Source organism: Esox lucius, chromosome 1, assembly GCF_011004845.1.
Source record: "Esox lucius isolate fEsoLuc1 chromosome 1, fEsoLuc1.pri, whole genome shotgun sequence".
In the NCBI taxonomy this organism is placed as follows: Eukaryota; Metazoa; Chordata; class Actinopteri; order Esociformes; family Esocidae; genus Esox; species Esox lucius.
In genome coordinates, this window is record NC_047569.1 from 4,232,126 (window position 1) to 4,248,234 (window position 16,109).

General features: G+C 38.4%; 1 protein-coding gene across 5 annotated transcripts; it reads left to right on the forward strand.

Annotated features, from left to right (window-relative positions):
* The first annotated feature begins 1,351 nt into the window (after positions 1-1,351).
* tnfaip1 (tumor necrosis factor, alpha-induced protein 1 (endothelial)) lies at positions 1,352-16,109 on the forward strand. 5 transcript variants are annotated; one of them, XM_010882055.3, is made up of 7 exons: positions 1,352-1,436; positions 2,437-2,642; positions 4,704-4,892; positions 5,322-5,491; positions 12,645-12,781; positions 12,937-13,177; positions 13,404-16,109. In XM_010882055.3, exons 2-7 carry the CDS (start codon positions 2,549-2,551, stop codon positions 13,653-13,655), a joined length of 1,083 nt encoding a protein of 360 aa, XP_010880357.2. In that variant the 5' UTR covers positions 1,352-1,436; positions 2,437-2,548; the 3' UTR covers positions 13,656-16,109. The 5 variants fall into 5 exon arrangements, with proteins under 5 accessions (XP_010880357.2, XP_028977082.2, XP_010879509.2 ...); XM_029121249.2 differs by having other exon boundaries at positions 1,371-1,523; positions 13,408-13,528; XM_010881207.3 differs by having other exon boundaries at positions 1,372-1,523.

Genomic DNA, 16,109 nt, shown 5'->3' on the forward strand with positions numbered 1-16,109 from the left:
TTTACAGGCCCACTGCAGTGTAATAAATGTATTTTGACTTATCATTTTTTATTAATAAATCTTTGTGTTAAATCTTCATTTGGACCATAGCCTCTCCTTCTTCAGAGATTCTGATACACGTAAATTCTCTACACTTGTTACTTTGGTAGTTTGAATATAATTAGATATTGGTGTTTAACAGTAATTTTGTGTCTGTTCTGATGTAGCTAAAAACGTTCTTTAAAAGAAAGTATGCAAATATTCCTTTTCTGTTCAGTATCATATTCACACATAAAACATAAATTTTATATTTTACAGATAAAATAACCTACATCTCTAAAGGTGGTACAGCAGGCTAATGACCAGTTAATGTAAGTCATTGACAACAACTTTAGATCGTTGGCTGAATTATTAAGTAATCACCAAGTGGTGATTATCAGCTCCATTAACAAAAGGAATAATGCAACTAAATTGATGGCTATTCAGCAATTTGGAATGTGGCCAATGGTATGGGCGGATTATAATGCCAGCAACAATTGCAAATACACAGTGGCTCTCGATTTTTTTGCATATAGTCTATCCACTCTCCTGAACATTTCCTACAATATATTCACTGCAGCGTATAGAACAGTTTTTCTGTTTGAGTCAATGTGTATTTCATATCCACTGAGTTACATTGTGGCCAATGTTATGGGTGGAGTAAAATGCCAGAAACAATTGTAAATATACAGTAAAATGCCAGAAACAATTGTAAATATACAGTTCCCCTTGATTTTTTTGCACATAATCTATAGAGTCTCCTGATCAGTTCCTACAATACATTCACTGCCGCCTATAGAACAGTTTTTTTCTGTACTGGGCAATATGTATTTCCTATCCATTGAGTTACTTTGTGGCTAATGGTATGGGTGGAGTTAAATGCTGGTAACAATTGCGAATACACAGTGCCCCTTGATTTTTATGCATATGATTACTCTATCCGCTCCTGAAAATGTCCTACAAAACATTCAATGCGGCGTATAGAACAGTTTTTTTTCCATTGTATGAGTCAATATGTATTTCATATCTACTGAGTTACATTGTGGAAAAGTAGTGTGTGGAAAATAGATGTTGCACCCTATTCCCCATGACTTTCTCTGTGGAATATATAATAGTTTATGAGCTATGAGGAAATATGTATTTCATATTCAGTCATTGGCATTGTGTGAATTCTGCCATTGGAACGTGTTTTAATACCCAGTTTTTATTGAAATTACTCTTAAATATGATACATTTTCGTAAACAATTAAACTCAATTTATGTCCGTTTAGAGGTAATACATTGGTCTCGTATATTTAGAAAAGTTCCTAATTTTCTTGACCCGGAAGTGTTTCTTTAATGTTGCTCACAAAACTATCTATAGTTCTGTAGGTCATAGCGTTGCCTTGTGTAAATGTCTATTTTACAGGCGCGCAACGGTACGTACATATCATCGTTTATTTTGTTTTACTAACAATAAAACCCTTCAAAATACGAATCACTCTGCCCAATTAAAGACGACGTGGGTGAGTTTTTGATCAAGCTAAGAGTGTTGACGTTAGCTAGCCAGCTTACTATCTACGACTAGTTACTATATAGTTAGGGCTCTTTTGTATTACTGTAGTTAGTTAGCAAACATAAGCTATTTAGCTAATTGTACTGTAGTTAATTTTTGGAAGTCGGTAGCTAAATTTCAGTTTAATTTGGTACAGCCAGTAGCTACCTAGCTAGCTAACGAGTTTGTTACCATTAGGTCTGATTATTAGTATTATGCAGTATTATGCTCCACCTTTTATGACTAGCTAGCTAGGTCATTATAAATGTTTGTAGTAGTAATTACTGTTCCTACTTAGGAAACAACCGGCAAAGTTGTTAACTTAGCTCTCTACAATTTGACATCATAACCCTGTACTTTATCTTATAATTATATGTACAGTACAGGATTCTAGGATGAACTACTTTCAAATAATTTTAGCTAGTAGCTACTAACGTTAGCTGATTCGTATCTGTTTTAGAATTTGTGTCATCCGTGTTTTACTCAAGAGTACTATACATATACTGCATTTACTAGGAGTTGCCATTTCATACTGTGTGTGAGAACATGAATAAAACTCACAGGACTCATCCCGTACTGGTTTGAATTTCAAGACCCACACGTATGTTATATCAGGGGAAAGGCCAGGGAAGTTGGGAGGGGTAGCTTTATTGCAGCCAACCATGTTCTCAGCTATTGGTGTTAAAGCTGCAGCCAAATGATCTGAACAACTTTTCTTTTGTTTCAGAGAATTACTGAATTCAGACATTTCTATAAGTCACTGACTCAGCCTGTGGTCTCAGCACAGTCCAGGGCTTTGGGGTGCAATGCCTAAAGAAACCCCTCGATTGTTAAGTTTGTGGGCAATTGTTTCATTATTCTATTGTTTTTCTACTGCCTTCCAGGTATGATTGTTTGGGCCAGTGAGAGGCTCTGGAGGCCCCCCCAGTAGCTGTCACCACGGCGGGGGATATCAAGTCCTCGGTCTGCAGGGTGGTCATCTACCTCCAGAAGGACATGTCCGGGGACAGTTGCCACCTTCCCCTGCACCAGCTACACCTCCAAACTCAGCCCAGCTCTGGTTCCCCAGCCATTACACCTCCCCATGAAGGTATACATACATGGATTAGTGGGGAAACAATTATAGAATGTTTTTTAATAAATGAGTCATTGTCTGTTTATAATATGTCTGCAATGTTTTTAATTCCCAGCTAACAAAATAATTGTACACTATTTTCTGGCATCAAGTCAATAAAAGTCCATCCTTGAATAGAATATAACTTAATTTTCCATCCAGGATGGACACTTTTCTTGGGCACCACCGCACATCACAAGCACGTCCCATACATTCTCACACAAAACGATCAGTTCCTCAGAAAACTTGATCATATCATTCATTTAAAACATAAAACTATGAATTCCTTTGACAGCACAATCATAACATTCAGTTAAAGCATGAAAGACAAATGTATTCATTCACAGCTGACGATTGCCAAATCCTGGATTGATAAAATATATTAATAAATAACATCTAAGAATGTTCATTTAAGTGGTTGAGAGGCTTTTAGTAGTCTACTAAATGAATGTTTAAATATGTTCTTGGCCAAGGGCATTCTGTAGCTCCACCCAGAGGAAAGTTTTCAAACTAGGGGTATAGTGGGTGGGAGGGTAGTTAATGACAGCCAGTGCCTTCCTTTTGGTTGCCTTTTGAAAAAGGCCACTCAACAGAGGTTGCATGTGCCCAATTGTTTTACCTGCTTTGTTGACTATTCTGTTGCTTTTGCCTTTATTGCCCAGGTTTCCAGACTGGAGAGTCATGTTGAATGTCAGGATGGTTTCCACCAGACAGCAGTATACCCTTTTCCGAATCTCTTTGCTGACACCGAGCTCTAAGTTTCCTGGTTAAAACAGTCGCTGGATTGCTGTTTTGGAAATACATTCTGCATTCATGAATTTGTGTCCCAAATTATTTAAAACTTTCGCCTCTGCTGGCTGGTTGGCAGGCTTTTGCCACTGATGATCAGCTCTATTGTCTTTTCCACATTGATGTGTGGGTCGGTTGACTGGCACCACTGTTGCATACTTCTAACCTGAGTAAAATAGTTCCCATCTGATGTGGCATCTCTAAAAAATACTCCCACCAAGGCCATTTCAACCGCATATTTAAAAATACTAACGTTATATCCTTTAATCTTTGTTATATCCTTGTTTTGAAAGTTGAAGAAAAATCTATTAATACAATTCGTGCATATGATTTCTTTGTGTTTGAGTTGACCAGCCTGCCATATTTCCCAAAGTTAGAGTAGCATCCTCAGTCCCTCTCTGAGTCTAGTTTATCTCCTATGGACAAGGTAATGTGCTCACTGACAACTCTTTCCATGCATTTTGCCAGCAGGGGTATGAGGGCTAAAGGACATAATTTGGTGGTAATGCCCCTGGCCTCTTTGGCGCTGGTGCAATAGTTTGGGACTCTTCGGCACTGGTACAACACTTTGCCTTGAAGACAATCCTGTTCTGGTGCTTTATTTGGCTTTAAATGTGACATTTATTTTTACTGGAGTGTATTTGGGAATGTTGTCATATTGGTTTACATTCGTATAAAAATCAACAGTATCAAATTTTCCATAAAACTGATGACTGAATTCCTTTTCCTTATGCTTTACAGCATCAGTGTTAATAATAATAATACTTCCTTTCATTTAGGCACCTTTCCACATCTTCTGACTGATGTGGAAAGGAAGTGTTGTTGGGAAGTGCTTAGATTTTCTTTGAACGACATTATTCACAGAACTGGATGTATGATGTAATGCTATCCGTCAGTTTGTGAGATTCCGCACAAGTAAAAACAGCTCCCGGTTTGTGATGTCAAAGCAGTCCCTAAGCGCTTACCTGTTTGGCTCTGTCCGTATCTGGATAAATGGCTCTGCTGGTTTTTCACATTTCAACTGCTGCCTCTATTTCTTTAGAATATGGATGGGTTTATGATCTGATTTCATCATTTATATTTCCATAGCATTGAACTAGGATGCAAGTTGGACATGTACCGTGGCAAGGGACAGTTTGGAGGTGTGTGGCAAGGGACAGTTTGGAGGTGTGTGGCAAGGGACAGAAGTCTCCCAGTAAAAAGACTGTCTGGTCTGTCCTAGACATGTGACATTCACCCCTTCTCCAGCTTCCCAGATGGCATGTCCAAAGACCAAGGCCAACAGCTACAGAAGGGCAGCGGGCCAAGGGAACAAGTATGTCCGTCTGAACGTAGGCGGGACCCTATTCTACACCACGCTGCAGGTGCTCACCAGACAGGACTCAATGCTCAAGGCCATGTTCAGTGGCAGGAAGGAGGTGTTCTCCGATAGACAGGGTGAGTGTCCAGCTCCTCCTTATGGATACGAGAGGAGACTAAATGGTTTAGGCCAGTGTTTCTCACAATTCTCCTCAAGGACCAGCAACCTTCCATGTTTTTATTTTTATTAATTTTTTTAACAATTCCAGAGCTAGCACATCTCAGATTTGTCAACTAGAGAATCGGATTGCAGTTCAGGACTACTGCAAGATTGTGAAAAGTGTGTCCTTCGCCAACAAGAGATTTGAGAACCACTTGTTGGAGACATCATAGATTTTGGAATGGAGAACATAATGTCAAAAGCAGACCTGAACTAACATGGAGTTTACATTTTTTTTCTCTCAGCTATGGTTTTTCATATGAACTCTTTCCTATCAGAGTCAGTCAATCCTGGGAACCTCACCTGACTTACACCACTTGCTACACTGTCCTCATTTCCCCAACCAGGCTGGATCCTGATCGATCGCAGTGGGAAGCATTTTGGCTCCATACTGACGTACCTGCGGGAAGGAGTGGTCACCTTGCCACCGGGCAGACAGGGGGTGCTGGAGCTGCTGGCCGAGGCCAAGTATTACCTCATCCAGGGACTGGTGGAGCTGTGCCAGGGAGGCTTGCAGGTCAGATAATAGAGCGCTTGGGCCACAAAAATGCAACATCTCAACATCTATTTTGATACTGTGGCAAAAAACTATAGTAAATCGGATGTATTTGATTTATTAAGTTACGATTAAAGCGTAGTTTACTTTTTATAAGGAACATTGCTCAGTGCTTAGAAAATCTCTCTAACCAAACAGAATTGTTTTAGATATTATAATATAAAATAGCAATCTAACTGTAATTTAAAATAAGATTAAAAGCAGTGGGTCAGTCGTGAACATCTCAGTCTGCAAATGAATCCAGATGCACTGAAGATCAAATGCACAGATTGATACACTGAAGTGAGCGCCTTAGCTGTCACAGTTAAATTGAACAGTTTTCCTGACAGTCATTCCTTTTACTTAAGGGGTTATAATAGGTGCAAAGTTAACTATTAAAAAGTTAGAGACATTTGTAGAAGTGAAATGGAAGACGCTATGCACCAACTGCTAAATAGTGGACGTCAGTGTTTACGTGCACTTTTACTTATTTTGTAAAAAATTTTTAGAGACTCATTGAATTCCATGAAAACACAATACCGTTCTAAAGGTAGGGGTCACAAAGAATTGTCTGTCCATGAAAAAATAGATGAAATTAGTTTGAATAATAAATGTAGCAAAATGAATAGGAAATAAAGTCATTGGCAAGATTAGAAATAATAATTTTTAATAGAAAAAATTATTGTGTACTTTAAACTTTGCTTTGGTCAAAGAATCTTCCATTTGCAGCAATTACAGCCTTGCAGACCTTTTGTATTCTAGCTGTCAATTTTTTTTTGGTAATATGAAGAGGTTTCACCTAGAGGTGGACCGATAGTGGATTTTTAAAGGCCGATATAATAAAGATAGTTTGGAGCACGAAAAAGTCGATAGCCGATCAATCGGCCGATACCACCCCCCACCCTGTCGGAAATAAACAAACTTTGATTTAATTAGAAACAGGATAACTGTTGAACTGAACATCTTATTTAGTAATAAAGAAATACATCTGGAACTGAGCATCAAACTGACTGATTCTAGTATGCAAAATAACACTGTGGGAGCTATATCAGAGTTTACCTTTTTTTTCCGCTGCCAATATGGCCGTTAAAATTCCAGAAATTCAGCCATATAGAACAGCTACCGGACATATGTCTTAAATGGCCATATAATAGCCTACGTTTAAACAGCAATAAAACACAAATGATATTATCCAACAAATGTTTTTTATTTAAATTAGTCAGCGCAATGAACTCTTCACAAATTGAAAAAAATTCGAAATTGGCATATAGGCTACAACTAGGGCTGTTGTGAATATTACATAATTGCCTGATCGCAATAGTTTGAGCCAGATCGCAATTATTTTATAACCGACCATCATTTTGCACAATATTTTTATTACAAAATCATGTTTTCAATCTGAATAAGGTATTTTGAAGCCAAACATCTCAACAAATACCATGCAAATTGTCAGTTTCCATAGGATGTCTAGAGGCCATGGGTGCAGAAGAGTTTGACAGCTCTGTGTGAAGTTATAGGTGCAGATCATTTACTGAATCTCGGTTGCTTGCCAAAGGCATGTTTATACCTAGTTAGGTGTGCTTGCCAAAGGCAAAGCGCAACTATAGGTTTCTCCGCTACTGCTACCGCTACCGCCACCGCCACCGCCACTGCCACCACTGCCACCACTACTACCACTACTACCGCCACCACTACTACCACTACTACCGCCACCACTACTACCACTACCACCACCAAATAATAATATTCTTCCTCCAGCTCTACAGCCTAAATGGTAAAAGCTATAAACACGAAACCAACTCCAAAACGTCCCACATGCTCAAACTCTGGTTGCTTGAGCAGATTTTTTGATAGCTATTATACTTTTTTAAACTATATCAATATTTAAATGGGTAAAGTGTCCATAGACTTGAATGGTAAAAAAACTCTCCTCCTAAGAGTTTTTAAGCTTTCAAGTCCAAACCAATGCCAAGATGTTCAGTCTGGCCCAACTGGAGTTGCTTGTATTCTGATTTTTAAGTACTATGTACTTTTGTAATAATTAACATTCAAATCTTGCATAAATTAACATGTTTCAATGAGAGCCAAAGTAATACAGAGGTTTCAGTTAAAAATGTTCATGCTTTAGGGCCTATCAACCTTTGATAACAACTTTAAAGGTTTGAGGCATGTTTATGAATAATTGCTAATTTACATTGTTTGGATATAACTGGGAATGACTCTTGAACCGTTTGTGCTACAGACACGAAACCAACTTTGTTTCACATGTTTAGGCTATACCCACTGCAATTTATGAAAGGGTACTTGGTTTTACATATGCAACGTAATTAGCGTAAATTAACTATTAGGCTGTATCTGTAACTGTTTGAGCTACAGACATGACACCAATTTAGGCCATCCCTACTTCAAATTAGGAAATGGTTATACATTTTTACATATGATAATTAGCGTAATTAGCAATTAGGCTGTATTTTTTGAAACCGTTTGAGCTACAGAGACCTAACCAACTTTGTTTCACACATATAGACTTTATCCACTGCAAATTACGAGATGGTAATTGATTTTACATTTGCTTATTTGCGTGATTACTGTTAATTTAGTATTTGGCTGTATCTTTTAAACTGTTCAAGCTACAGGCATGAAACCAACTTTTTTACTGCAGTTTAGGCCATCCCTACTTTGAATTAGGAAACGTTTATCGATTTACATATGATAGTTTTCATAGTTTTGAACCATTCGAACTAAAGAAATGAAACTTTGCTTCACTAGTTCATCTATTCCTTGTTCATATAATGACACAATTTATTTTATGTATGTAATTTGCATAATTAGCATTAATTATCAGGCTGTTTCCGTTGAACCATTCGTGCCACAGACACGAAACCAACTTTGTTTTACACGTTTAAGCTATCCCTACTGCAAATTAAAAAACAAATTGATTTTACATATGCTATTTTGCGTAATTACCGTGAATTTACCATTTGGCTCTGTTTTGAACCGTTTGAGCTACAGACACACAACCCACGTTGGTACACCAGTTTAGGCTATCCCTACTTCAAATGATGTAATGTTTATCGATTTTACTCATGATAACTCGTGTTAATTAACTATTATACTATATAGTTGAAACCGTTCCAGCTACAGACACAAAACCAACTTTGTTTCACACATTTAAGCTATCCGCTTTGGAAATTGTTTCCAACGGGTTATTGATTTTACATATGCTAATTAGCGTAAATAGTGTTAATTAACTACTAGGCTGTATTATTTGAACTGTTCGAGCTACAGACAAAATCTGCGATTGGTAAAACTTTGAGATCTAACTGTCATGTATGCTAATTACTCTCACCAACACTATATCTTGAACCTTTAAAAATACAGATTCCTAACCTTTTGATAGGTAAGCACTATTTCAAGCCATAAATACTTTTTAATCAGCTAGCAAGCACACCACATTTTCTTCAGGAAATGTACGTGTCTAGTTTAATTTATTTCAGTTGCTTATTTGTCGGTTCAGCTCTGATCGTCCATAGAAAAAGAACTATCAAGCATGTGTACAATTTAGACAATATTGACTAATATTGTAAGTTGAATTTTGTCATTTCTAACCATATTTCCTAATTAGATAATGTGCATTAAAATGTATGGATTTTACGATTTTAGTACTAATCGCGATGGAAAATACTCATAATCTGAGAAGTTCCATAATCGTAAATCGGGGTATTCCTCATGTGAGTGACTTGAAAAAGTTCTGCCAGTCACTAATCATCCTCTGCAATATATGGTCAATGAAGCCGAATGGCTCTGCTAGTGTACAGTGGGGCGAAAAAGTATTTAGTCAGCTGCCAATTGTGCAAGTTCTCCCACTTAAAAAGATGAGAGAGGCCTGTAATTTTCATCAACTATGAGAGACAGAATGAGAAAAAGAAATCCAGAAAATCACTGTTGGATTTTTAATGAATTTATTGGTAAATTCCTCTGTACAATAAGTATTTGGTCACCTACAAACAAGCAAGATTTCTGGCTCTCACAGACCTGTAACTTCTTCTTTAAGAGGCTCCTCTGTCCTCCACTCGTTACCTGTATTAATGGCGCCTATTTGAACTTATCAGTATAAAAGACACCTGTCCACAACCTCAAACAGTCACACTCCAAACTCCACTATGGCCAAGACCAAAGAGCTGTCAAAGGACACCAGAAACAAAATTGTAGACCTGCACCAGGCTGGGAAGACTGAATCTGCAATAGGTAAGCAGCTTGGTGTGAAGAAATCAACTGTGGGAGCAATTATAAGAAAATGGAAGACACTGATAATCTCCCTCGATGCGGGGCTCCACGCAAGATCTCACCCCGTGGGGTCAAAATGATCACAAGAACGGTGAGCAAAAATCCCAGAACCACACGGGGGGACCTAGTGAATGACCTGCAGAGAGCTTGGACCAAGGTAACAAAGGCTACCATCTGTAACACACTACGCCACCAGGGACTCAAATCCTGCAGTGCCAGACGTGTCCCCCTAATTAAGCCAGTACCGTCATCGCAATGTCCAGGCCCGTCTGAGGTTGGTAGAGAGCATTTGGATGGTCCAGAAGAGGATTGGGAGAATGTCATATGGTCAGATGAAGCCAAAAGAGAACTTTTTGGTAAAAACTCAACTTGTTGTGTTTGGAGGAGAAAGAATGCTGAGTTGCATCCAAAGAACACCATACCTACTGTGAAGCATGGGGGTGAAAACATCATGCTTTGGGGCTGTTTTTCTGCAAAGGGACCAGGACGTCTGATCCATGTAAAGGAAAGAATGAATGGGGCTGTGTATTGTGAGATGTTGAGTGAAAACCTCCTTCCATCAGCAAGGGCATTGAAGATGAAACGTGGCTCTGTCTTTCAGCATGACAATGATCCTAAACACACTGCCCAGGCAACAAAGGAGTGGCTTCATAAGAAGCATTTCAAGGTCCTGGAGTGGCCTAGCCAGTCACCAGATCTCAACCCCATAGAAAATCTTTGGAGGGTGTTGAAAGTCCGTGTTGCCCAGCTACAGCCCCAAAACATCACTGCTCTAGAGGATATCTACATGGAGGAATGGGCCAAAATACCAGCAACAGTGTGTGAAAACCTTGTGAAGACTTACAGAAAATGTTTTTCATTGCCAACAAAGGGTAAATAACAAAGTATTGAGATTAACTTTTGTTATTGACCAAATACTTATTTTCCACCATAATTTACCAATAAATTCATAAAAAATCCTACAATATGATTTTCTGGAGAATTTTTATTTTGTCTCAGTTGAAGTGTAACTATGATGAAAATGACAGGCCTGTCATCTTTTTAAGTGGGAGAACTTGCACAGTTGGTGGCTGACTAAATACCTTTTTGCCCCACTGTAAAAATAGAAGAATATTGTCACTTACAATAAAAATCTATATTTAATTCTTAAATGTCGTTATGAGTTGAGTTTGTATAGTAATGATATAAAGAATAACCTCGTTTTCCAATTTCTTTACAACAGTACTAGTCTAACCACTACAAAAAAGCTTCTGATTGCGTCTCCACTTCTCACTAAATGCAAATACCAGTCCATTCCATTTCCACGGAACATAAGCAGTTGAAACAATGTTGAGCTCAAACAAACCAATGACGGGAAATTGTTTAAGCAAATTGTAGATTATGAATATGATATACTTTATACACACACCACTTGATTTTCTAATTATAATTTTGTTTATATTGTATGCTAATGGTTAACGCTTTCCTACTGAAAGTGACAGAAGACAATTTGAATATAATTTGCGTGGGCCAATATAACATTGACTATTTGTTGACTGTTGGAAGTTTGACTCTTTGTACTGACTCAGACCTTGTCGAGTCGTTCAGTAAAAAAAGTGATTATTTCAAGTAATTTCGTTAATTTGAGTCAGTAATGTCTGCAGCCAACTTTATTGTCACTGAACAAGTACAGTACAAAGAAATGCAATTAGCATCTAACAAAGGGTGCGAGTAGAAGAGGGCAGAGAATGTACTTGTATTAAGTATAATGTATGTTACAGATTTGATCTACTGATGTGCAATTTATAGATGGGCAATGAAGGCAAATGCAGTACAAATGGCAATTCTAAATGCCACTAAACGTCCTCTGCAATGTATTGTCAATGAAGCTAGCAACCATATTAGGGATGGTCACGGATAGTCGAATATTCAAATACCCAAAATGTATTTTGTATTTGAATACTTGTGTATTCAATTAACCCCAATTTATTTACGTATTTGTATTTTTGGTTGAAATAAATAGACTTGAAGGTTATTTTTCTGAATACTTTTAAAATTCCAATCTAAAGGTTTTACATATGATGATAAACCACGCCATTTAAGTATACCGTTTAAGTGTTTTTGTAACATGCGCTCCTTCACATGTGCAGTAGAAGTGTGGTCGGGCCCAGTCAGAATGATGCAGTATTTACTTCTTAGCCTACTGTTAGCAAGTGGATGCAAATCAACTAATTCAAGGGAAGAAGGAATATATTTACTGAATTGATGTTACCTCCGGGAAAAAATTATATTTGGCCACAAAATGCTACGTAAAGTTCAGCTGTGGAATTGAAAGGTGGTTGAGAGTGCAGAAAATAGTGAGTTAGGTAAACTCTGATATTGCTCCCACAGTATTTTTTTGCATACGAGAATCAGTCAGTTTGATGTTAAGTTACAGATTTCTTTGTTTATTTAGGTATTTTCTTTGACTTAGATGTTCAGTTCAACAGTTATCCTGTTTCTAATGAAGTCAAAGATTTGTGGGGGGGGTGGTATTCGCTGATCAATCGGCTTTATCCTGCTCCAAACTGGCGTTATTATCGGCCTTTAAAAATCCACTATAGGTCAACCTCTAGAAGGGAGTCACACTGCGTTGTACGAAGTCGTTTCTTTGCAGTTTCTTGCATGGAATAGCCTTCATTTCTCAGAACAAGAATATGGTTTTCAGAAGAAAGTTCTTTTGTTTCTGTAATTGAACCCACATTTGCTGACGGTCCAGATACTGAACTAGTACTAAACTGACTGGTCCATTGGAACCAATATCTGCTGCTGCCGTCTGTCTACAACATATTGTGTATGTGGCCCATAACCATATTTTTCTGATTGACAGGATGGTAAGGAGGAAGCTCTGTGTGTCATTCCGGTGGTGACCTCCACCAAGGAGGAGGAGAAGCTCATCCAGGGCTGCACCAAGCCTGTGGTAAAGCTGCTCTACAACCGAAGCAACAACAAGTATTCTTACACCAGGTTAGCTACTACAAGTAAAGTTAACCCCTTCAAAAGGGCAACCCCACACCTTTTCCATTCTTCTGAATGTTTGAAAATAATTAGGTGAATCGGATAAGTGTCTAACTGAGGGCCTCTAACATCAAGTACTCGTCAGTTGTCTGTTTTTTTCTCAGTAAAACACTTACCGTAGCTCCTCAGCCATGGGTTTACCTCCACAGCAATTCCGACGACAACCTTCTGAAGAACATTGAGCTGTTCGACAAGCTGTCCCTGAGCTACAACGGCCGTGTACTCTTCATCAAGGACGTAATAGGGGATGAGATCTGTTGCTGGTCTTTTTACGGCCAGGGACGCAAGCTGGCAGAGGTCTGCTGTACGTCTATAGTGTATGCTACAGAGAAGAAGCAGACAAAGGTTGGCACGCACACTGTTTTCAAGCTCCAGTGTGTTGTCAGACAAACATGGTCTAAATTATTATTTTTTAATTGTAAATTAGGAATCACAAAATGTCTTCACTTGCCCAGATTTCACATATTTTATGAGCCCTCATAGAAATGGCACTAACGAGCACTCTGTTTTGTCTCCTTTTGTCACGACGCTAACCTTGACCTATGTTGGACTGTCTGTGACTCCATCTCAGGTAGACTTCCCAGAGGCAAGGATCTATGAGGAGACCCTGAACGTCTTGTTGTACGAGACAGCGCTTCCTGTCCCCGACAACACCCTATTGGAGGCCACACGCCGTCGACATGCTCCCAGTCACACCCACTGTGGCTCCCACAGCGAGGAGGAGGAAAGCCCCGCCCACGCGGGAGTGGAACTAAGGGAGCGTGTGCGCCGTATCCACGTCAAGAGGTACAGCACCCATGACGATCGGCCGCTGGGACTCTAAGAGCACGTGGCATGCTGTCATCTTCTCTATGCAGTACACACTACAATTCCCCATCGTATTCCCATCTCCCTGTCAGTCACATTACATTGAGTGCCTGGAAGTTATTGGAGGAATCCTCCAACATTGGTTTCCACGGATAGAACTTCAGCCCTCGGTGAGGCGAAGCGCTGTCTTTCGAATTGCGCCTTCATTCTCCAAGGTTTCCAAGCTTTTGCCAAGTTTGCCTAGTCCTGGCTAGAACTGCATTCCTGTGTTTTGGATGTTAACCATTAACATTTGTCAACCATTTATTTTTATTTTTTTTAAATTATTCTAGCTTTTGTCACTGTCTTTCATACCTGCAAAAAAGAACCATTGGAGGAAATAAATACACTGTAGCATATTTGCACAGTTCTATACACAGTGTATGCCTCCAGCTGGGGAACTACACTTCCTTTCCATTGACTTAAGGCACAGGTGTTTGGATCATGGCCCTAGGTAGTTTTTAGGATTTATTTCACAGGAAATAATAGTGGGTCTGGATTTGAAAACAGTCATGCAGCAGTACATATGTGCTGGATGCAGCGAATTGCCATGCTGGACTCCTGCAGGCTGCATCTTGTTTTTTTATATGACCCAAAACTCTGATAAAGAGTGCACTATTGGGAGAAAATGGTATAGGAGCCATCATCTATCATAGGGTTAGCAACACCACATCCTATGCCCAAAGGTCTATGGTCAAAAGTAGGGCACTTTGTAGAGTAGGGGGTTCTTTTTTTGACAAATATACAGTACTAGTCAAAAGTTTTATAGACTTACTCATTTAAGGGTTTTCCTTTATTTTTACTATTTTCCACATTATAGAATAATAGTGAATATCACAAAACTAATAAATGGCATATATGGAATTATGTATTAACCAGTCAAGTATACTAACCCTACCTTGTCAAAACTGATTGACTCAAACGCATTAAGGAAAGAAATTCCTCTAAATTTTAACTGTAAATTGAAATTTCTGGTGATTACCTCATGAAGCCTGATGAGAGAGTACAGAGTTTGCAATGCTGTCATCAAGGCAGAGGATGGCTACTTTGAAGAATCTGCAATATGAGTATATTTTGATCTGTTTAGTTTTTTGGTTACTTGTTGATCCCATGTTTTATTTCTTAGTTTGGATGTCTTCACCATTATTCAACAATGTGCAAAGTAGTAAAAATGTTGAATGAAAAGAGGCGTCCAGACTTGTGACTGGTACTGTATCTAAACTGTCATTATCTACTACTCCCACCGAGACTCTGGTGTTCGTGGCTGAAAATTGACTTTGGCACAACATGGCTGCCTTACCCAGTTGCCTCATGAAATTTGTTGTTGGAAAATGTATGATTTAATATGAAATGTCTATGCTGTTTCATTTTTAACTTGTTAACCTCTTGATTATTGCCCAATTTAAATGTCTTCAAACAGTAAGAAAATCAATTACCTTTTTTAATGTTATAACACAATAGCAGTGGCGCATATATTCCAGTATGAGCTTTATTTAACTGATGCAGACTGTTTTCCACATTGCACCCTGTTCCCTGTATAGTGCACGTAGTAATTACCAGGGCCTTCTATGTAAGCAATAGGGGGAGTGCCATGTGGATCTCACTCACATTTGAATCGCTGGTGAAGCCTGTCTTTGATGAAAAATGTCTCAAACCACTAATATAGATGTCACCACTCCCTATATAGAGGTATTTTCCAAAATAATATATTTAAGGCCATTTTATATTGGAGTTTACTTAATTTGGGTGATTTATTTTATGCTGTTCTATACTTTCTGAACTGGTTTTTGTTGAGCTGTGTGTCAATTTGCAGGACAAGCAAATATGACAACAAATCAATCAAAATCTTGGATTTATTTCCATCTGTGAATAGATGGGGGTGACTGCGATTTTTTTATTTATAGTTTTTTTTTTTGTATTACATTTAATCATTAATCATTCCAAAGTCTTTAAATGAGAGGAACTTAAGGGACATTCATGCAGCCCTGTCTTAATGGCCAGTCTTGTTCCCAATGCTTTGTGCAGTAACATGGGGATGAGGTTACTTAGTTATATATTATGCTTATTTTCCAGTTTGATCAGGTAGTTCCTTAATTCTTCTTAACACAAGTGTGCCTCTCTCAAACAAGTTTTGATGCAGTTTTATCTTTAGTCCTTTATTTTCACTTTTTGGTAATAAAATATATCCAAATAATTAAGCGTTCTTTTGTTCACTGGGCTCCATAGGTGTTGCTTTCTTCACACAACGTTCTTACCGGTACTGGATCTTGCACCCTCTTGCCTTTGCAATGTGACATTGTACTGACTTTCTACCACAGAAAGCTAAATGTTTTTGTTTTATTAGCCTTCAATTGACCAGGTATATCACTTATTCATGTTTTACATTTGTAAAATTGTACTGAAGTATTGGAGTAAAGCAACATTTACTGGC